Source organism: Notolabrus celidotus, chromosome 14 (assembly GCF_009762535.1).
Source record: "Notolabrus celidotus isolate fNotCel1 chromosome 14, fNotCel1.pri, whole genome shotgun sequence".
Lineage (NCBI taxonomy): Eukaryota > Metazoa > Chordata > Actinopteri > Labriformes > Labridae > Notolabrus > Notolabrus celidotus.
The window spans coordinates 18,978,085-19,002,083 of NC_048285.1; the positions used below are offsets into that span (position 1 = coordinate 18,978,085).

At 40.5% G+C, this 23,999-nt stretch overlaps 1 protein-coding gene across 4 annotated transcripts in view; it reads left to right on the plus strand.

The window, feature by feature from the left end:
- The first annotated feature begins 8,140 nt into the window (after nt 1-8,140).
- The window catches only part of dock10 (dedicator of cytokinesis 10), a 75,705-nt gene continuing 59,846 nt past the window's right edge, over nt 8,141-23,999 (plus strand). For 2 of the 4 annotated variants that reach the window (XM_034701271.1, XM_034701272.1), the window contains exon 1: nt 8,214-8,498. In XM_034701271.1, coding sequence (XP_034557162.1) covers nt 8,391-8,498 — 108 coding nt within the window. In that variant the 5' untranslated portion in view covers nt 8,214-8,390. Of the gene's footprint in view, nt 8,499-23,999 lie in introns of all 4 variants that reach the window. The other 2 variants (XM_034701274.1, XM_034701275.1) reach the window with 2 other exon arrangements.

Genomic DNA, 23,999 nt, shown 5'->3' on the forward strand with positions numbered 1-23,999 from the left:
CCCTAACCCTAATCCTAACCCTAACCCTAACGTTAATCCTAACCCTAACCCTAATCACAACCCTAACCCTAATCCTAACCCTAATCTTAAACCTAACCCTAACCCTAACGTTAATCCTAACCCTAACCCTAATCACAACCCTAACCCTAATCCTAACCCTAATCACAACCCTAACCCTAATCCTAACCCTAACCCTAATCCTAACCCTAACCGTAATCCTAACCCTAACCCTAATCCTAACCCTAACCCTAACCCTAATCCTAACCCTAACCCTAACCCTAATCCTAACCCTAACCCTAACCCTAATCACAACCCTAATCACAACCCTAACCCTAACCCTAATCCTAACCCTAACCCTAACCCTAATCCTAACCCTAATCCTAACCCTAACCCTAATCCTAACCCTAACCCTAACCCTAACCCTAACCCTAATCCTAACCCTAACCCTAACCCTAATCCTAACCCTAACCCTAACCCTAATCACAAACATACAGTGCTTGAAAAACTTCATGCACTTGTGGTGGACTAAGACTTAAGAGTCTTAGTTTGGGTACTTCATACTATAGCCAGAAAAAAAAAGATAAACAACTTTGGAGTTACAAAAGTCATGTTCAGTCTCTTTTATCAGAGGCTACACTTCTATACTGATACCATATACAGTACCTCACAAAAGTGAGTACACCCCTCACATTTCTTCTAAAGATGATGGACAAGAAAGCCTGCAAACAATTTGCTAAAGACAAGCAGACTAAGGACATGGATTACTGGAACCTTGTCTTGTGGTCTGATAAAACCAAAATAAATTTTCAGATGGTTCAGATGGTGTCAAGCATGTGTTGGGGCAATCAGGTGAGGAGTACAAAGACAAGTCTTGCCTACAGTCAAGCATGGTGGAGGGAGTGTCATGGCACTGGGGAGCTACAGCTCATTGAGGGAGCGATGAATGCCAACATGTACTGTGACATACTGAAGCACAGCATGATCCCCCCCCCCCTCATCGGGAACTGGCCAGCAGGGCAGTATTTCAACATGATAACGACCCCAAACACACCTCCAAGACGACCACTGCCTTGCTAAAGAAGCTAAGGGTAAAGGTGATGGAGTGGCCAAGCATGTCTCCAGACCTTAACCCTATTGAGCATCTGTGGGGCATCCTCAAACGGAAGGTGGAGGAGCGCAAGGTCTCTAACATCCACCAGCTCCATGATGTCGTCATGGAGGAGTGGAAGAGGATTCCAGTGGCAAACTGTGAAGCTCTGGTGAACTCCATGCCCAAGAGGGTTAAGGCAGTGCAGGAAAATAATGGTGACCACACAAAATATTGACACTTTGGGCCCAATTTGGACATTTTCACTTAGGGGTGTACTCACTTTTGTTGCCGGTGGTTTAGACATTAATGGCTGTGTGTTGAGTTATTTTGAGGGGACAATAAATTTATGCTGTTATACAAGCTGTACACTGACTACTAAATGTGAGGGGTGTACTCACTTTTGTGAGATACTGTACACACTTTTGAGATCTGGCCACACATTTTGGACCCTTTTTCTCATCTGTCATTTGGTTGAAGTTGTCAGAACTATCACGTAGTCCCTTACACAGCATAGAGTGTGTGACAGAAATTAAATTTGCACTAAAATCACACTGATGATGTTTTCCTGCTGTGGTGCCCAATTTTTTTTTTACCATACCTTATGTGTTACTGCCACCCTGAGATCAGATTGAGTATTGCAAATCAACACATATGACAGTTCGGCACACCTTAAAGAAAACTATTAGAGTTTTTACTATTTATATTAGTCAGTATATTATTGACAAACATTGGATGGATTGGGTTTTATAGACACCTTGGCATAGCACTGTTAAGTTAAACACTAGAAACAAAAATCTTAAAGTGTAGAATAGACCCTTCTGATACATACAAACAGCACATGTATACAACTTAACTTTCTTGGAGGTGGCATTTACAGCAACTACTATCAACTTTCCTATCTAGTACTTGAATTATGCTGTTTTGTTTCTATAAATGAAATTCAAAAAATGGCTTCAGTTGAGTTGTCCCTTATGTGGCAAATTCAAAAGGCTCTGTCAAAGTCCCTATACAGAACATAACTTTGAAAATGTCCTAAAAAAGATGCCTCCATCATGAGATTGTTGTGGTTTTTATTGGTATGCAGGAAATATGCTACTTGATAGAACAAAAATCACTCAGTTTGGCAAATTAGCCTAAGAGCCCATTGGCAAAATGAAAGAAACTGGGCCAACTTTTTTTCAAGAAGGCTAGACAAGTAAATATTATTTGAAAGTGCCTGCTCATTGTAGTGGAGTTGTTCAGAGGCCAAGTTAAACAAAACATCTTAAGAAATAGATAAATAGTAAGACATAATGTTATTTTTCTAACAAAGAAACAAACTTGCTGCACTGCATCAATGTTTTATAATATCACAAACTGCAGAACATGCAATTGGTAAACTGCAGAGTGACAATCATGCATATACTGTAAAAACTACATCAATATCAGACCAATATCAACCTGTGCTGTTCAACAAAGCAGTAAAAGTTTTCATTTTTGACAAACTGTATCAGTGCATGTACTCAAACACATGTTTGCAGTCTTAAACATATTCAATTTACCAGGCATCCACAAACCACCACAACCCAGCTCATCCAAGTGGGGCTTCGATGGGCTTAACCTGGTTAGATGGGTTTTTATTAAGGTAGTCAAGGCTGGCTTTTAAATGGGTCAGCAGTAGAGCCCACATGGGCATTAATGTGGGCTATAAATGGGGATACCAAACACCAAACATGGGAATCTGGTGGGTCCAGAGTAGGTTATATTATATTAACAGCTGAGGGTTCTATGATCATTAACCTGTCTTGGCTAAACCATGGCAGGCCTCCATGCAAATACTGGATAACTATCCCAGTAACGCACCTAATTGCTGTTCAGGTTTTAAAGCTAGTGATGAATAATAGCTCTGCTTAAAAAATAAGAATGACAATACTCCTCTTTATATTGCCCATTTGTGGTAAAGTTACAGTAGAGCTAAAATTAAAAAGCTTCAGGTAGCATATAATGATGCATATCGAATTTTCCTGAAACTACCAAGATGGACCAGTGCAAGTTTTGTGTTTGTATCAAACAATGTCCCTACGTTTCATGCTGTACTAAGAAATTTGATGTATAAATGTATGTGTCGCTTAGCTGGTTCAGAAAATGAAATTTTAAGGGAGCTCACTCAGTCCACATTAAGTGACACAAGGTATTTTTCTTGCTTTTGGAAACATTGGAACAAATGGCTTTTTGTGCTTTAATCAAAATGAATGTGTAAATTGTTGTCATATGATCTTTTTATTTCTTGCTGGACATGTATTTTACTTATTTTTAGTCTTTTATATTAATCTTGTGCTGATATGGACCTATGGGTCTCAAATAAAGTATCTATCTATCTATCTATCTATCTATCTATCTATCTATCTATCTATCTATCTATCTATCTATCTATCTATCTATCTATCTATCCCAAGTAACCAGCAAACATTACTTGTTCAAGAATGACAAAGGCAACAAATCAGCACATAACCAATACTGGCAATAACTGGACAAGTTATTCAGAGGAACACAAATGCTAGTATCCAGGCCATGTGTACCTACTACTTGGTGACCTTCATAACACCAACTAGCACACAGCCAAGAACCACATAGCAGAGAGATACCCAGAGAAAGACAAATGGTGTTTATGACTCACCTTATTCTTGGCAAGGGCCATACATTTTCCATTGTGTGACATCTCTCATCTCCTCTTTCCTTCAGCCTTAAACTCCAATGTGATTTATATAGCAGGCCCATTGTCTTAAGCTGAATTCAACAATACTGAAGTTGGTGGTAAGCTAACCTAGGTGTTGTCTCACCTTGCTAGCTTTCAACAGTTCAGTAATCCTCTTTAGTTTGAGAGGCTAGAAAGTTTCCACTTAGTTTCATAGTTGCCTTTATTTTAAGACAAATGTCCATTTACCGTCAGGCCTGCTTCAGGTTGTTAGAATGACTGCTTGTGTCATTTTGAGACATTTTTGAAACCTTGTTGATTTGACACCGATGGGCCTCAGCTTTTGAAATATCCTTCATTATCGGTGTTTCTTCGGGAGGGGGCGCTGTTTCACCCATTCAAATTAATTATTACTACAAAAGGAAGGAAGACTTGTGTGACAACAATACTGCAAATAAGAAGTGTTGGAGCCATGAAGGGAGTCCAAGTGTTTATATTATGTTATTTTGAGGTTTAGGGTAGGATATTGTTTGTATACTTTTTGGGGTGTTATTATGGTGTTTGTTTACAATATAGTTTATTGTGGGATTAGTTAATTAGGTTATTTACGGGTCATGTGTTAGGGGCGGGGATACTGAGTTCATTTAGGCCACCTGTGTTCCTTTGTTTGGAAGGTAGAGAGAGGGGGTGAGCTGGGTCTCCGTACTTTTTGTTGACCGCTTTCTTTACGCTTGCTTTACGCATGCTTTTCGCTTATTTATCACTTACTTTTCCATTTTTTGTTTGTGCACTTTATCATGAGTTTATCATCCTTTTTTGTAATAAAAGGTTAAACTTACTTTCGTGCATAGTGTTTTTTGCTTTAGCGCGTCTGGCAATAACTGGGCCCAGCGTCAGCCTCTCAGCGGCTTTTGGCTCTTTGTAGTCGCTATAAGAAGTGACAAACAAAATTATTACATTTAGGGTGAAAATTTGCCTGATGAGATTTTCACGTGTAAGATGGTATTATTGAGTCGTCCCGCTATTTTATAATATGACAAAACATTTGCCATCAATATAGATGTTTATAACAAATATTTCTTATGATGTCACGTTAGCCATTCCCATTCCAGATATCTACTTGTTACCAGTTGTGATTATCCTTTAAGATCATTTGAAAATGCATGTGCATTTGAAAAAAAAATGCTTAAAAACAAACAGATAAATAAATATATGGATGAATTATAAACTTTAATTTAAATTAGGTTTCACTAAGATTTCTGAACTGCTGCTTGTTGAGATTGAATTGTTTTGGGATTTGTTTTTTTGTTTATAAGTTTGTTTCCGAAGGAAACATTTGTGGAGTGCTTTGTTAAAAAAAATAACATAATTACTTTCACAATGTTGCCTATAAGGTATAAGTTATGTTAAAGGATAGGCAGGATAAGCCTTAGCTTCAGCCTACACCTTTTTTGGTCAGCATGGAATTGGCCAAAATATATGTGGATGTGTATGCATGTTTATATGTTTATGTATGCATGTGTATGTGTATGTATGCATGTGTATGTGTATGCATGTATATATGTATATGTATATGTATATGTATGCATGATGTATGTATGCATGTGTATGTGTATGTATGCATGTACAGATAGATATGTGTGTGTATGTATATGCTGTATATATATTTTTTGATGAATCCCTCAGTAATTGTTTTGTTTTTTGCTTTTATTTCTAATTTTTACATGGCTCCTATGTTGTGGAGGGACGTGTTGGTTGCTGACGCAGACCAAAATAAACCTAAACAATCAATTAGACCAAAAAATAAAAAAATCTGAATTGTCCGTAATGTAATTTGAATATCACAACTTAAATTATGGCCAGTCAAATTTTAAATGGTAGGTATCAGAAATGGAAAACCAAATTTTAATTATGTATAGTCATGTGCTCGGATTAAACTGCTCATGCTTGAGGCTTCTGGCTCCATGGTTGCAACTTATATTATGTGATTTGGATGAACTAACCATAAGTTTAAAATTAACACAGACAGCATTTAACTTATTCTGCAATACTGCTTATGTACACAAGAGGGAGGCAGAGCACTGCGTTTACAGTTTGTAGAAACACTATAATGAAGCCACAACCATACAGGCCTACTGTATGACCACAATGTGACTGTGATTTGATTGATAGTTTTACTTGTTTGTTCTCAATTAAAAAACAACTGTGACAGCAACACAGTGTCTATGGAGCAACATCTTTACGATATGACTCTGAAGTTTCATGTCAGTGACAAACTAATGCAGTTTATGAGGGTCAGATGTTTCAGAGTGTTTCCAGGCGGGTCCTCTACATAAAGGGAATTTGCCCTGGTGTTTTGGTCTACGACAATAGACAAAGTAGTCTAATAGGAAAGATGCGAAGATAGTACAGTAGAATGGCTTTATTAAAAAGTGACATAACCATTCCCTACCGCTGTGTGTCGCTGTTATGCTTGTCTCTCACATCTTGTAACATCCACTGTAAATTCTCCTCTGCTCTCACTCCATCGTGACTAGAGTGTAGATGAGTAGTTGACATTTCAGTGCTCCCCTTGAGATCCATAATGTATACCGTGTAGCCTCAAACACCCTGGTCAAATCAATGTCAGCTGTTTAGCCGGTTAGACTACTGATGAATAATGAGTCTGCAGACTGCAGAGATAATCTGGTTTACTTGTGATGGACTGTACTGTGGGAAAAAAAACATGTTGATTAAGCTCAGTTTAGGAATTTCTGTAAAAATGATCTTTTTTAAATGTCGAGTTAACAGAAAAGATAAAAGAACTCAGAAAGAACTACCCCGCAATTGATGCGCTAAGCCTTCAAAATAAAAGCATAACTCTAAAGCAGCAGGTCAGTCCTCAGTTCTCTTGCTGCTGGATCTGTCTGCTGCTTTTGACACAGTAAACCACCCAATCCTCCTCTCTACGCTCTCCTCACCTGGCATCTCAGGGTCTGCCCTCCAGTGGTTCAAGTCCTACCTCACAGGGACATCTTTTAGAGTATCATGGAGAGGAGAAGTGTCCAATATGCATGGCTTATCAACAGGGGTACCTCAAAGGTCAGTGCTTGGTCCCCTCCTGTTCTCAATATACACCACATCACTTGGTGCAGTGATCCGCTCCCATGGGTTTTCCTATCACTGCTATGCAGATGATACACAGCTTTTCCTGTTTTTTTCACCTGACAACACAACTGTCTCAGCTCGGATCTCATCCTGCCTTGCTGATATTTCTAAATGGATGAGGGAACGTCACCTACAGCTCAACCTGTCCAAGACTGAGCTTATTATCATTCCAGCCAGTCCCACTGTGGACCCACAGATCAATATCCAGTTTGGATCTCAAAACCTCATGCCCACTAAGTCTGCCCGGAACCTGGGTGTCATGATCGATGACCAGCTAACCTTCAGGGTTCATGTTGCCTCGATTGCTTGGTCCTGCCGTTTTGCCCTCTATAACATCAAGAGGATTAGACCCTACCTGACAGAACACGCAACACAGCTTCTGGTTCAAGCTCTTGTAATGTCACGCATTGACTACTGCAACTCTCTACTGGCAGGCCTCCCTGCATGCACGGTTAAACCTCTACAGATGATCCAGAACGCAGCAGCCAGGTCTACTGCCCTTCTCGCCCGCTACCCTCGGCCTCTGAAAAGCGCCTAGTGCTTCCAGCACACAAGGCCTCAAAATCACTGGCTGGACTCTTTTCTTCTGTTGCCCCTAAATGGTGGAATGAATTGGTCAACTCCATTCGATCTGCAGAGTCCCTCTCTACCTTCAAAAGACAGCTAAAGACCCAGCTCTTTAGGAAGCACTATGCACTTAGCTAGACTGTTCTCCACTGTTGTCCCCAGTGGCAGATCATGTCTTCCAGCTACAGTTGACTCACACTGTCCTGCTCTACTCTGGGAATCTGTGTTCAGGTCTTGAGTGACCCAGCACTTGGTACTTTGGTCATTATTGTGCTGATGTTAATTGTTGATGAAGATAATGGAAGGTCTTAAATGGTTTGGTTGCTTTAGTGTAGATGTTCCTTATTTTATTAAGAAAAAAAATAATAATAATAAAAAAAATCTTTACTTACTTTTGTGCATTGCCTTTACACTGCTTGGCTGTACCTGCACCCAAATTGACTTGAAGCACTTTGTTGCTCTTACTGATCTTGTTTCCTCTTGTCTAGATCTTTGCTTGTGTTGTTCTTGTTCTCATATATACGTCGCTTTGGATAAAAGCGTCTGCTAAATGACATTGTAACATTGTAACATTGTAACATTGTAACTCTTTGTCAAAGGTCAATCCTGTTGGAGTTCACTAAAGCTATTTTATTTTGAAGGTTATAATCGGAAGTACTGTCTTTAATTCTGTCAGGTCTGACACTATTTCAGCGCACTGGCATCCTCCACACTCCTTGCTCTGCGTGTGTACGGGCGGACAGCGCGTGTGAAGCGTGTGTGCGTATGTGCACGTGTGAGTGTGTGAATGTGTGTGTAAACACAAGCTCAGTCGGCTCATGTTAGGAGCGAGGAGGACCAGGTTTGACTGCAGCAGGGGGAAAACCAGCAGGGTGATTTGTGGGTGAACCGGGGGACCGCTCAGATGAGGAGATGGCAGCCGAATCGACCCGGAGATTCACCAAGAACCTTCTAAAACCGGGGAGCGCGGCGGAGATCCGGCAGACAGCGTGCAACGCAGTCAGACACTCTGCAGTGACGGTGAGTGGAGCTGCATGAATAGTAAAAACATGGTGGTGGTGAAAAAGGCATCACCACCTGTGGGCCCAAGGATTTCTTCTTCTTCTTCTTCTTCTTACATTTTTTTTTGTATTGTTCTGAGGTTTTTAAAGCCACGACCTTTGAAGCTTTACATCTGGAATATATTAGATTTGGTATCATCTGCACCACTGCATCGCGGACCTGACATTGGCATTCATGTTGCATCTTTCCTTGCAATGGATGAGCTGAAATTGCACAGTGCAGCAGTCCTACTCAGCCTCTGTCTATTGATCATGCAGGAGGGAACAATTCAATACATTTAACGCAGATAACGCTGCAGGAGGTGCAGAATTATCTCATTTTCTACTGTTGAGAGAAGAACTCTTATTATTGGCTTGTTTTGTGGCTGAAAAGTCGTAGAGCCTATCATATCCCCATGTGGGTTGGAGTTTATTCCAGTGTGTCTGGGGCTGAAGTGAATGAAATGCAGTAGGCTAAATAGCGGTTTGGTGGTTGTAGTATGATAGTGGGATGCGGCATGAGCCAGGCAGCGGTTTGCATCTGCACAGCGGTGCACAAACAGCATGGAAAAGATGGAGGGAGGAGCTGAGAGGGTGAAAAAAAAAATCTACCACTGGGTTTGATTTACGACTAATTCTATTATCGTGCTATTTAAATGTCGTGAATTGTGAAATGTGCTCTCCAGTGGGTGTGTCAGGCTGTATAATATGAGGTTCTGATTGACACTTAAGATAGTGGGAGGAGGGGAAATCCATGCATGGAAAAATGAAATGATAAAAGCAGCCACCCTCTTACGTGCACGCGCACATACACGCACCAGGAGAAGGATTTGTGTTGTGATGATGTCCTTTTCATTCATGTGGCAGAGGACAAATCCTCTACCTTTGCGTGTGTGAGTGTTTGTGTGTATGTATGTGTGTGTGCGTGTGTGTGTGTGTGTGTGTGTGTGTGTTTGCTTGTCCATTCTGTAGAGATTAGCATAGAGAAAGGTCACTCCACTCGAGTCTCTTTGCTGCTACTCTACATCCTCTTCACTTTGGTGTTAGTGTGTCAGTGGGACACCGCATAACAGAGCAGAGTGAGACTTGATTAGAATTAAGAGTAAAAATTGAGTCCAACTTACAGTTTTCAAAAGGGATGCAGCATAAGAAGAGAAGAAAAAGAGTGAAAGTGAATAAAAGCTCTATTATTCCATATTTTTCTCAGCAGAAAATAGACATTTTCTATATGCACTGGATCAGTGGATCAGCAGAGTGGACCAGAGAATAGCCTGAGCCTTGAGAATAAAGGATTTACTGACAGTATGCATTTGTCAAATGGGGGTACAACACAGTAGTGTTATTGATTGCCTTGTTGCATGTAGAAATTGACTGGTGGGTCACCTTGTGTTGGTATCATTTAGAACACAGATACACATGTTGCAGTGCAGTAATCGCACACTCGGCTTCACTGCCTTGCCTGAAAGCCCTGCAGCAGAAGTGACACATTGAGTCCGCAGCAGGTTTCACGCATGGACATGACAAGCAAGGGAGAAGTTTTGAAAAAGGAAGTGAGAGATATACAGGAGGAGATAGATGGAGGGGGGTTGTCACGGTAATTCAGCTTCAAACTAGAGGCACTTTAGTTGCTTGAAGTCACACCCTTTACTCAATTTTTTACAGGACTTTACATGATCAGCTGCACTTTGAGATGTGAAATAATAGTAGTAAAATCTGACAGTTTTGAACGGTTTGCATGTTTTATCAGGTTTAAACAGTATGGATGAGGCTCTGTAACCCTCTACGTGTTGCATATCAAAATTAATTGATACAGACATTAAATAACTAGACAGGGGTTCACTGTCTTCGCTTCTGTAGTTGATAAAAATCCGTTAAGTTTAGGTTGTTTATGCAACCCTGATTACAAAAATGTCATATTTAGTTCATTTCAATTCAAACTTTATTAAAAACTTCATTGCAAACTCTAAATCAAGTACTAAATCAGCCCACAGCAGCCTCATACACTTTGAAACACAAGATTATCACAATCTAAAGAGCATGGTAAAAGATGGTTGACACTATCTGTTGCTGATGTAGATGTATTTATCACTTCATCTGCCCCTGTGCAAAATTTACTGGAACACCCAACCTATCACAAAAGTGCGAAGTTGCTTTTTGAGATAGTGTGAACCAAAACAGAAACAAATGACTAATACTCTGATCTTTATTGGTACATGCAAAATATATCCTCCAGTGAAGGAGACAGACTGGCTGGTGTCAATTCTTGATCAATTCTGTAAAAGTAAACTTGAAAGTCTATGTACAGATGAGATAGAGAGATGTGGTCAGGTAGCGATAGAGAGGGATAGCTGGATAGAAGAGTAAGCATGTGTGTAAATGTTTGCCCAGGCTTAGCTTAAGTGGGTGTGTAAATGTCCATAGGCGTTGTGTATGTGTGGACTTTTTTTGTGAGTGTGTTAATGCATGGCCTTTGTTGGAGAAAGAAACCAGGTCAGCAGAATCAGGCCCTATGGCACAACACTCAATGAAGCGTGAGCCTCTTTCTCTCTCCCATTGACCCCTTCTCTTTTTCAGAGTAGCCAGTTTTTTTTCCTCATTCGCTTAGAGCTGCCCCCATCCCTCCATTGACTTTTACTCCTCATCTGTGAATGCTGATGCACATTCTTCTAAAGTCAAGTTCTGACACTGTGTTTCACTGCCCCTCTGCCCTGCAGGGGTCAGGTTAAAGCTGTTCCTGGAGCTTGTGTGCGTTTCCTGTGTGTATAGCATACATGATACCTGGTAAATACCTCTGGTGCATGCTGCATTTTACCTCTGATGAAGTGCTCTGTGAAAGCAATCACTGCTCTCTGACTGCCTCACTGTTTCTCACAGTGGTCAGCCCACCCGTCCTCAAATATGCAAGCAGAATGGAAGTAGACAGATACAAGAACAGAGGATGTGATGGTGGTTTAGTTTTGGCTTCTGAAAAAAAAAGAGCTTATTGCCTCAGTGACCATGGGATCTTTTCCATTACATATTTTTGGGCCTCTCTCTCTCTCTGGCTCTGAGCTGCTGTGCACCAAAATACATCAACATTTAATAAAAAAAGACAGAAATATAAGGCAGATTTTGTATCAAACATACCTGAGGTGCAAGCTGCATAATAAATAGGATTAGCTGTAATATATTACTGCTAATCCCATTACTGCAGTAACAGTGAGTGTGCTTATTATGCCTCTTAGCAAAAGTGAGCAGCGTTGCAGTGTAGACACAAGTGTCATTCTTGTATTGACTCCGGCTGCCTGCTGGGACGAACCACATGTCATGCCATGCCTTGAGGACGCCAGCCACACTCTCCACACAGCCAGTGACCGGGGCCAAGTTGCCCACTCTGCCACCCCTCTGCAGCTCAGGGTTTATTTGCCCACTAGCACAAGGTTGCCTGTATGCAGTCACCAGCCCTGGTTGCTTTGAGCCATATGCATGCTCCTACACGTTCCACTCTGTATCCTTATGTTTGGGGCTATTTCACCCTGGCCCTGTCCGTGCTTTGGCTCCAGATAAGGCCACTCCTTGCACTTGGCATCCTTAGTGCCCTTCTGGTACTAGCTTCACGCCTGATCACATATTGGCAATTGTTGGAGCCTAACCCCATATTTGAGCCTTTGACTGGGAATTTTCCATTTGTTGCACACCAGTATTTGCTGTTTACAAAAAACGGTGGCTTGTAATCCGGAAATGTACCATCATTATATCATTTTTTTGTAGCTTAATAGCCACAAACCGTTGTATCTTTTTTGCTATTGCTTACTATTTTTCAAAGCAAGTTTAAAGATGGCTGTTTACATCCACCATTCAATTCTTAAATGGTTTGTCCCTGCTGCTTATAACTTTATGTGTTCTCAATTAATCATCTGCTAATTGTCATGTCAATAGATTGATTGTTAAACTTCATGGTTATTGATCGCTGTTGAGGCTACATGGCAGGAAATGGTTAAAACACCCATCACAATCCCCAAGTGCCTGAGGTAATGCCCTCGTTTTGACTGGTGAGAAGTCAAATTTCCCCAATAATGAAGTCATCGCCATGTAGGCTAGAAATCAACAATGAAGCAAACACAAAATGAGACAGGGAATAATACATTTATTGCTATTGTCAATGATTTTGAGTTATTTATTCCAACTAGTATTTTAGCTCCTTTTGATTAATTTTTGTGTATACTTTATCAATGTTGCGATAAAACTATGTCAAGTTGGGGCGCTGGTGGCCTAGCGGTCCAAGCGCCCTACGTATAGAGGCTACAGTCCTCGTCGCAGAGGTCGCTGGTTCGACTCCCAGCCGGTCGACCATTTACTACAAATCTTCCCCCTCTCCCTACTCCCCACATTTCCTGTCTCTCTCCAGATTTCCTATCCAATAAAGGCAAAAGTGCCCAAAAATATAACTTAAAAAAACCCAAACATGTCAAGTAAAAATTTTTTATTGATATGTTTGCATATTTTATGGGTTAAATTGCTTGATCATTCTAATTATTCTGCAAGCAGGATGTCTTCTGCCAAGACGTTATTGAATCATTCTAAAAGCAGACATATATTGCTTTGGAAACTGGCTGACAGTGATTTTAAATTTAAGTGACATGTACTTAATGAGCCTAAACATGAAAAACAATTTAGCATGGTGGTCTTCAACCAATCTGGTCCACCTCCGGGCTCATGTGCATGCTACTGCTCCCCTGAACAAACCATCAGAGAAAAGAATGTGTGTTTTGGCCCTGAACTATAGAGGTGAACACACACGCTAGCTATAAAGAAGGTCAGACTTTGGTCAAAGTTTAAGTACTTCTCCTTTCTGCTGATGTTTTTTCGTTATGAATCCAAAGCTTGCTCTGGGTGTTAAAATGATTCTAGAAGTCATTGACTCCCTTTTAGTTTCAATTTTAGGCGTTATGCAGTTTGTTATCTAATTAAGTTCTCTTCCAACTTTGAGGGGTAAACAAAGGAAGAAAAGAGATTTTGTTCTTAGATCTCCTCGCCTCTTCTCTTCTCTCTCTAGAGACTGGACTGCCTTTGGCCTGTCTCATTACATTAGTCTGCTCTCTCTTAATCTGCATGTACAGCAGCCGTTATTTCTTTGTCTTCTGGATGATACTAGTCATGTTCTGTGAGTGTGTGTCTGCTTCTAGTAAAATACCACTTCTGGGCATGTCTGTGTGTCTGTCTGGAGCTAAAATGTGTGTCAGACAGTGTGGAGCAGGCAGTTGTTGGCGGGGGGGCAGAGGGGTGTCTGCGTCTACCCAGCATGCCCCAGTGATGTGTTGCGGGTGCAGTGGGGTGGTTTGGAGACATGCTGTCAGTCCGACTCGGCTCTCTCTCACATAATTTTGAGGCCGCCTGGGTTGTGTTGTGTGTGATTGCTGACCTGTCCAGCATGCTTCTTATAAATCCTGCATCATGCACATGTAAATGCTTTGGATGAGTGTGGTTTTAGCTTGATTTGACTACAGTGCACTGTTTTGCTTCAAGAAGAGGCCTGCAAAATATAAGAAAAATATGCAATAGATTCTTTAATATTGTATGAGCGACATTGAGTGCGATAAATAAACAACAAATGAAGCGTGTGTATCATCTGTAGCTCACTTTCTGCTGTTCTTTGTATTTTACAAAATGACAAAAAAAAGGATGAAATAACAGCTCCCGAAACATTTGGTGCTCCTCTGGCTGGCTGCAGTGTAGGTCACAATTCAAACCAAGCCTCCTCCATGTTAACAGATGGAACATGGGCCAAACTATAAAATTAGAGTACATGTCAAATATGTTTCTCAAATATTGTATTCTGTCTTAACAGTTGTTTCTTATCATGCTGATTTATGTCCAGGTGTTCATTTTTCTAAGGGGTGTGGTTTTAACTTGTGTTTAATGCTTTGTAAAGGGTCATGTAATCAGGCTTTGGGATTAAAGACGAAAGAAAACATAACAAACACTAAAACATAAGAGGATACCGCTGCTGACTTGATTTCCCCTGCTGAGTCTAGGCAGCAGTATAACTAAGGTGAGCAGTAGAGGGACTGAAACAGCTAACCCTATTGAATAGGAAGCAACTATTCTTGGTATAAGTGCACTATTCGGTAATTTTTCAGCCGTTACATTTTTGCCCTTTTCATGTCACATAGAGCTTTGGGTGGAGTTTGTTCAATTTGGCTAAATGCCGTTGTAGGGGCCATAATGTTGATTTGCATGTCTTATTTGTTAATCATGATTATTACCTTTTTATGGTTTTTACATTTCCGGTTTTGGGTTCATGGGTGTGGTTTACCTTTTAACCTGTTCAGTTGTGTGGCAGGTGGTATACAAGGAGGGTGAGTGGGGTTGAATATTTTTTGTTGACCGCCACTGTCATCGTCATTATTATTGTTTATTTAGATGTTTTTATTTAATTATTTTGAGTGTTTTGTTAATAAATATAAAACTTTCTTGGGACTTTGATTTGGATTTATGGCAAGACGCGTCACAAACACGAGCCCACTTAGCCTCTGTGGCACCTTTCAATCTTAGCTGCTTCAGATGTGGTAGAGTTGACCCCATCTTTAGGGGTTGATAGCCTTGCTCCCGTTCCGTTTCACAGGCGGCTTTCTCATCAAAAGGGCTGAGCTGACCAGCATCCTCTGTGGGTAATACACTTGCTATTGACCAGTACCTCATACAATCACACTTCCAATAAACTGAGCTATTCCTTACAATGTGTGTTTGGGTAAGCACAAGAGGTGGGACATTAAGGCAGCTTTACCAGCTTATACCTACTGCGCAGACTCTGGCTCCAAAATATTCACCAGTGCAAGATGTATTTGGGGGTATTTTGGTTTCCTTTTTGTACAGGAGGAGGAGGTGAAGACATGATATCCATCTTTATATATAGCCAATTTTACTCAATGCCTGTTTGCGTAACATCCCTCCTGAATTCAAAATAATCCAACAGCAGTCATTTTTTGCCTTCCAACTCTCCGCCTGCTATCTGGTATCACTCCACTAAGCCCCTCCCACCAAATGATGCACCAAACATACTACAGTTGTCAGGCAAAGTGTCTGTTTCACTAAACTGGGAATGTGAGATTTAGAGGACAGAAACACTGAAAGCTTATCGATGAATACATCCCAAATAAGTTAATAAGATGTAACTGTGTGCTGTGCTGTCAGCACCACTGAGTGGAAGGCACCCACAGAGAGATCAGACACATTTATTTACTACACTTCTAGGAAATAACGTTGCCTACTGTAGCTTTAAATTTGCACCATTTAATCCACAGGTAACTGATATGAGCATCATCTGATTGTATTGAAATGGTGTAAAAACATGGCCTCCATCCAAAGGGTCAAATGCCACATGTCAATGTATTATCATTCTCTTACTCCTTGTGATAAATTCAGACTTTCTGTTGTGTGTAAAACATTACAAAACAAACAATTAAACTATTGAATTGTGGTTTATTGTGCAGCCTCAGTTGATTTTAAGTACATTACACTAACTAAAATGCCCATCTAATGCATGTTAATCAAACATTTAATGGTGAAAACCTATTCTCACAGAGGAGAGAAACTGGTTAGATTAGCAGTAATAATTGGTCTGCTCTCCCAACAGCTATTTCTCTGTTACCACGGCAACAGAGAAAGGTCAGTTGGGATGGAATTCTAACAGGAAGTGCTCCTCCTCTGATTCTCTTCCTATCTCTACTTCCCCCCTTTCTTGTATATCTTGTTCATCTCATCTGTGGCTCCTCTGTTCCCACGTTGCAAAGTGTTTCATAAGTCCAATAGCTGCTTTGTATAGCTTCTTATATTATTCTCTTAACTGTGCCAGAAGACAAACCTGGAGACGAGGCAGACTGGATGTGGAGATTTTGATTATTTCTGTGACATGCTTCTTATTACATCTGGACAGGGCAAGGTAAGATCAGAGTGTAGCTGCAAGATTCAGGCTTTTAACTGAGTCAGACATCAACAGTCTTATCAGCTCAGAGAATTGGACCATAAAGAGGGGGAAGACCAACAAATTCACGAGGGAGCAAGGGTGAGGGTAGATCGGTCTCCTCTCCTTGAAGAATTCACACTGAGGCTCTACTGCTGATAACTTGTCCTGTTATAAACAGTTTGTCCTCTGTATGTGTTGAAGTACACATTCATCCCATGTTTTCTAGTATTCTGTTCATGTTATTATGTAAAACTATTATGTTATTTTGTCCTGTTGACATTAAAGGTCCCTTGTGAATACTTTTAAGTGTGCATGCTCAAAACTAGTCATAAAAGTGATTCAAATTATTGAAGAAGTTTTTTTTTTTTAATAAGAGGTCAGGAATGAGGACAAGATTCTCGTGCTATTTTCCCACAGAGTTAGAATATGGCTGCATCCAATACAAGTCAGTAGGGGCAACATTTCTCGGCCTGTCAATGCAAGTATTAACTTACACCCTGGAGTATCATGATGTGAGCTTTACTCCACATTTGGATTGTCTAACCAATAAGAATGAAAGAAAAAAAAAAGTGTATGAGGAAGAAGCTTTTGGCTTTAACTTTGCAATATCATGAATTAAGAAGCACTTCACGGAACTTGTATCAGGGTTTAAAGGGGAAGTGGATATGCAGTGATGATAGCATCGATACTAAATGCAATATGAAAGTGTGGCTACTGCTGATTGGCTAATCAGCTACAGAGAGTTTTTATCCCTCTACATAAGTTTATTGTGAATAAAGTGAATATCTGGTGAACTTTGATGATTAAAAATGTCCCTACATGAGTAACTAAAATATTGCATTATTATTATTATTATTATTATTATTATTATTATTATTACCACCTTGAAAAGTAAAACTGCAGTGATATTTTTAATAATTTTCTACTATTTTATTCTTTTACTTTAATTCATTTTATTTTTAATAAGTTGTTCGAGCTGGTCATATGTTGTGCTCTATCACCCGCATGTAAACAAGCACAGGTGACAGATGAAACCTTGTTGAATGGCGCAGTTTGGCGGTATTTTAATCTAGCAAATAGAGATAAAGCTGAACTTAGGCTGTGCCAGGTTAAACTGGCATATAATCATCAATCAGTCAATCAATCAATCAGACTTTATTTATAAAGCGGTTTTCATACAATGGCATTGTAACACAAAGTGCTGTACATAAAAACAACCTAAAATAGAATACATTATGAAAAAGAAAAACGCTCTCATGATATCTTAATGAGGAAACACTGGAGGTAAAATAAGATGTTAAAACTCAACACAGAAAATTAAAATCACTAAAATAAAAAACATTTCTAAGATAATAAAACACTAAAATATTAAACCATTAAAAGAAAATAAGATGCTATACTTAAAATAAATAAATAAGTACTTAAATAAATACAGTAGAATAAAAGTGACTAAAATTTGAACTAGATAATAAATAAATGAATAAATAAAACTGTTAAGAATAAAACTCAGTTAAAAAAAACTCGACTTGAACAATGCGCATGCTGCACAGGCATGTGAACGTTAAACTGCCAGGAGGACTGAGGGCTGATGGTGCCAATGTTAGCCAAACTAATATTTTAGCCGCAGACTCTGTGATCCTGTGTTTAACCCTGTTGAATAAATTCTTCTTAACTTCTGACTGTTTTCTAAGTGTTTTCATACCTTTAGACCTGTCAGATAGTCTAAATTAAATTTTCCACTGAAACGAAATAAGTCACTTCAGAACATCCCCAGTCCATGCTATATGATACATTGGACTGCATGACTTTGATCATATACAGCAAATGTGCACCATGACATAAAGTTGTGTTTTCAATCGGTGTATGTGATGAGTCATGCGTTCATCTTCTTGGCACCTCATGCAGCAGCACCCCTCTGCACATCAGTTTGCATCTCTTTCATAGCCCATGCTCTAAACGTGTCAAACCAGAGTGTGAACCTTTATTCACAGCCTGACACTGAGGGACAGGATGTCATGCTCTCTCTGTCCCTTTTCTCATGCTGTGCATTTTGTGTTCCTGCATCACACAGCTTGAAGCTTTTACTGAGACACCATGCTGTGTACTTCTGTACAAACCTTTGTTATACAGTACAACCTTAGTGTGTGTGTGTGTGTGTGTGTGTGTGTGTGTGTGTGTGTGTGTGTGTGTGTGTGTGTGTGTGTGTGTGTGTGTGTGTGCATAGAACTCTGGAGATTACATCAGCAGGGTGACATATTTATTCATCTTCCTCCTGTCAAACCTCCCGTCTCCCTCTTACACTTATCATCTGAATACCTTTTTTAAACCTTTACTTTCTGCCTCTCTGCTTTGCCTAATCCAATCTTTACATCATTGCCTGCACTCCTGTACTCCGTTTTTTCTCTCTCTTGAAAATGAACTGGATTGCACCCCTCTTTTTCAGCTCCCCTTGTTAGTTTGAGCAAATGCCTCTGGTGTCATCAGTGTGTGTGGATATGCAAGAGAACAGAGAAAGGGATTACAAGAGATGAATAGCTCTTTGACATTTGTTATGACTGAGCTGCAGACAACTCGGCCATGTTTGCCCGATAACAGTAGGACCGTGCACTGCCAGGGCCTTGGTGTGTGTCTGCCTCCCTATCTTCTCAATGACTCATTCAGATAGGACCGAGAAATAAAAGCAAAAGAGATGAGAACAGAGAGAAGAGAAAAAATCTGAGCCTGTCACTGTCACTAGTGACACTGTTTTCAGCTGAATTCCCCCACTGTCTGTACTCTGTGTGATGCTGCAGTGATCTCAGTAGTGTTTGTGCTGGGTGTGTGAGCACAGGAAGTTAGTTTTTTTTTTTCTAGCAATACATGCAACCTTGTAGATTCACATTGCAAGCTGTTGAATTGTGTTTGAAGACACATAAGGTCTGTTTAGTCTAGGTATGCAAAGTCAAAAGCCAGAAAGAATATGTGCTGTCTGAATGTCAGTATTTGTGAGAAGTCACATGAGAGGAGGCGAGAGTCCCTGGGGCTCCATGCATTGTGCCAATGTACGTTTACAAAAGACTCTTTGCAGAGGCTTCACAGCCAGTGAACTGCTCCATTCACACTAAGCTGACCGAGCTTTGCCTCACTGGAGCTTAACTTTTTTATCCTCTCGCTTTTTCTCTAAAACCTCACCATCCTGCCCTGTACCTTAATAGACACCATGTCCACTCGTCCATCTAGACTCTTTGCATGGCCCTCGGAGGGGAGGAGGAGGGGGTCCACTTCACATACTGGCCTAAGAATAGTTCAGCCGCTCTCTGCGAGTGAATTGAAGTGTTGTGTCTCTCCCTCACTCTGCATTCCAGAGTAGGAGGCCTGAATATGCTGCTGCCATTACCGTCCGACCCTATGCCCCGCTGCCCTCGCCCTCTTGTATTCGCACACACTTAAACACTCTGTGTGGCAGTTATACGTGATGTGGACTTTCCCTCATTAACTCTCTTCACTGGAAGGATCCTGTGAAACAGTACAAGGGTGATCTAATTAAGCAACAAATTGGCTGGATGTAAAGAAAATACGTCTTCCCTTTTTTACAAGCCACCCTCAAAGTCTGTAAATCTTAAAAGAGAATTTAGGTTCCATCGTTGAATCCTTTTAGATCTCTTTGTCTCTTTCTGCTCTGCTTGTCAAACAGTTTCCTGCTTGCTTTGATCAACTGGCTGACCCACCAATAATCCTGTCTGATCAAGTCCAGCCTTTCTGCCCTGCTGTCAGGAGGAACATCACAAAGAGTCAGAAACAAGCAGCCACTATAAATGTTTCTCCCCCAGCAGCCACCACAGCTATCCATGTCTATTAACACAGTTACAGAAATATAGAGGCTCACCTGTTATTATGTCTGCAGAGGCGGGACCCTTGTTAAAAAATAGAACACATAGTTACACCTACAGAAGACGAGATGCCTTAAGTAGATGGGCACATAAAAATATGGCTAGCATAACTGGTCATGGTGCATAAAAAAAACAGACTTAGAAAAGCCTAGACTTTGAAAGTATGGCTTCTTATGACATAAATATTTTGGATCAAAATATAGGTTTTTGACTGTTGAATTTTTGGCACATAATCTTTTAAGACTATTCGTCGAAATGCTGGACAATTTAAAAAATGTATTCTAAGCCCACTAGTATATCAAGGACCTTAAGTTGATGAAAAACCATAGACTGTATAAAATATGGACGTAGTATCTGTGACGTCACCCATCTGTTCCTGAGCGCTGTTTTGAAGCCAATCGACAGCGGCAGCCATATTGGAAATGCGGAACTCGACCACGCAGAGTGTGACGTAAAGGGGCGGAGTTTGAGCCTCCTAACCAACAGCTATGTGTTCCCATCCAGGAGACAAGTCAGTCATGTCCTTATTTGGGCAAAAACTTGTAATCTTAATATCTTCTGAACTGTCGCGTTAGAAAACAATTCACCCCCGTACAGTGTGTGCCGATAGAGAAATTAGCTACATAGAGCCAAGCCGTTTTTTTTAACCAGGCTGTACACATGTTTAATAATGCTGCAAAGATCCTCTTTTTTTAATTGGTGTCTATGTGGTTTCCGGTGTTTCTGCAGCCAGCCTCAAGTGGATTCTCGATGAACTGCAGTTTATAACACTTCCGCATGGGCTTCTTGTTTGAGACCGGAGGTTGTCGCTTGTGAAAAACCAGACTCCAAGGGCTGAAAAGTTGAAGCCAGTGCGTCATTGCTACGATCTGCAATTCTTCAGTCGGCTACTCAAGGCTTGCTGGCTCCGAAAACCAGCAACCCCTGATAGGCCCAATGTTGAAATGGCAAACTTTAAAGCAGAAATACACGTTAAACGACTGCAAACAAGATGGTACAGCCAAAAAACTAATTTGAAGGCTAAATTTACCAGAAGGTAATGTCATAGTTTCTTCGTCCACTTCTATCAGAGTGTGGTGGAAGCTGACTCAACCAACTCAGACAGCTAATAGGCCAACCACAAACTGTTTATTCAAAAATATTATAATGACATTCTAAAAAAACTTGCCTTTTACCAAAAGTCAGTTCAAGATATCAATATCATGGCACCACTTCAAATAGGAGCTATAATTACAAGTTAGCTAACCATAACTTAGCATAAAGGATCTGACCAACAAAATCTACCTTACAGCACATCTAAAGCTTGTTAGACACACTGCCCGTCCCAAAAAAAGGTTGCACACTCTACTATTTTCTTTGACATCCTTTAGCTTTGAGTATGGCACTCATTTGCCGTGGCATTGTTTCAGTAAGCTTCTGCAACGTCACAATATTTACTTCCGTCCAGAGTTGCATTCATTTTCTTCCAAGATCTTGTATTGATGATGGGAGAGTCGGACTGCTGCACAAAGTCTTCTCCAGCACATCCCAAAGATTGTCAATGGGGCTGAGGTCTGGACTTTGTGGTGGCCAATCCATGTGTGAAAATGAAGTCTCATGCTCCCTGAACCACTCATTCACAATGTGAGCCTGATGAATCCTGGCATTGTCATCTTGGAATATGCCCGTGCCATCAGGGAAGAAAAACTCCATTGATTGAAAGACCTGGTCATTCCAGTGTATTCAGGTAGTCCGCTGACCTCATTCTTTGGGCACGTAACATTGCTGAACTTAGACCTGGCCAACTGCCCCAAGATCCCCAGAATCCCCTCTCTTCTTACCCTGATGCACCCATCACTCTGGAACAGGGTAAATCTGGACTCGTCAGACCACACAACCTTCTTCGATTTCTACAGTCCAATCTTTATGCTCCCTTGCAAATCTCCTTAGTTGTTTCCTTTGCTTGATGCAGGGCAATAATTTGAGCCTCTTCAACAGATTAACATCCTTTCCACAGGATATGTCTTCCGACATGGTTGTTTCTAGGAATGAGAAGCTACTCACCACATCAGCTAGGGTTAAATAAGTTGTTGCCAGGTGAAATATGTTCATACCTGCAGTAATTATCCAATGGAAGGCTCCAACTTATTTGTTTCATTAAATTCAACTTTCTTTTGAATGGGCAGTGGATCTACGTAGCTAATAGGGGATGGAAGGAATAGAGATTTTGGTGGTATGATTATAGTCTGAGTAATAATCACAGTGTCATGATTACCACGCTCATAATGCATCAATTCCTAGGTCTGGAATATAGTTATTGACATGTCAAACTGTTCACATGACCTGATTGTAACCCATTAAGCAATTATGAACTCTCACCACTGTGTCTCACTCTGCCTCTGTAGGTATTCGTAATAATAAAGAGTTGTTACTTTGTTTTTATCCACTGAAATGAAAATGGCAGTCTGATCATGGAGTCTGTTATTGCACTGTTTAACGATGTGGTCTAGCAGTTAAATATGAAAACGGGGTTCTTCATGAAAACACCATCAGACTCTGACAGGGGCTGTAGGGTGTACCTAAATCAGACAGAGTGGCCTCCTTGCACTTTTATATGCAGGAAAAACCTTGCACTGGTGTCACTCAGTTTTGTTTCCTGCAGGTTCCATCAAACACAATGTGCAGGCCCCTCTTGAGAGAGTCTTCACAGTTAATTAACCATGACATGTAAAGGAGCAGTTAATAGTGAAACTGGTTAACGCCTGCATCCTAAGCAACCTCTGCTGACAACAAGAAATTGAGATGTATTTATATTACGTGATTGTGGTGGGTGGATTATTTTTGTCTTTACATTAGCTATGCTAAGCTAGGCTAAGACAGGCCAACCAGCAGCTGAGTAGCATCATGTTTATTGCAATCTACTGGGGGTGGGGATCTCTTCGTAACTCAATTTACGATACAATCTGATACGATACGATGCAATCTGATACGATACGATACAATACAATACAAAACAAAAGGATATGACACAATACGATATGATACGAAGGGTAATCTGTTTAGAGAGCTGTATTATTATTGAATTAAATGTTAATATTTTGCACTAGTAGCATAATTGTATCACAACAGAAAGGATAAGAAAGGATTCATATTTCGCTGTCCTCATAAATATGTTTGATTTATACAGACTTTTCTCTCATAGAGCTCCTATGTCAGTCTATGAGAATTATTTTTTGCTAAACTGTTATATGGCAGGTGTACAGAAAGATTTGATTCAAACATGCCAGCTCTACTCATTGCTATTCATGCTCACTCACACAAAGAGGAGTCCCACTGGAAACACAGCCCCAAGCCAAAATGTTCAATAAGCGAAGGTAGGAAAGGTGAGAATACATTACTCAGACCTATGACTGTCTGTCATCCTCATGGATTTAAAGCCTTCCTATGAGTCAGTTCTGGCTCAGTGTATGTCTGACTCCGAATCTTGCTATGTGCCTTCATCAATTTTGTGTGCCTTAAACGTCAGCCAAAGGGCTGAAAGGGGATCTGCAAAAGAAATAAGGGAGGAAAAAAAAATCAGCTGCCAGAGAGGGAGACAGAGGAGGGATTTTTGGGTCCCTAAATTGGGGGGAAGGGGGGGAAAGGTAAGAGAGGATAATAAATATGAAAACTCATGAGGAAAAGTCTT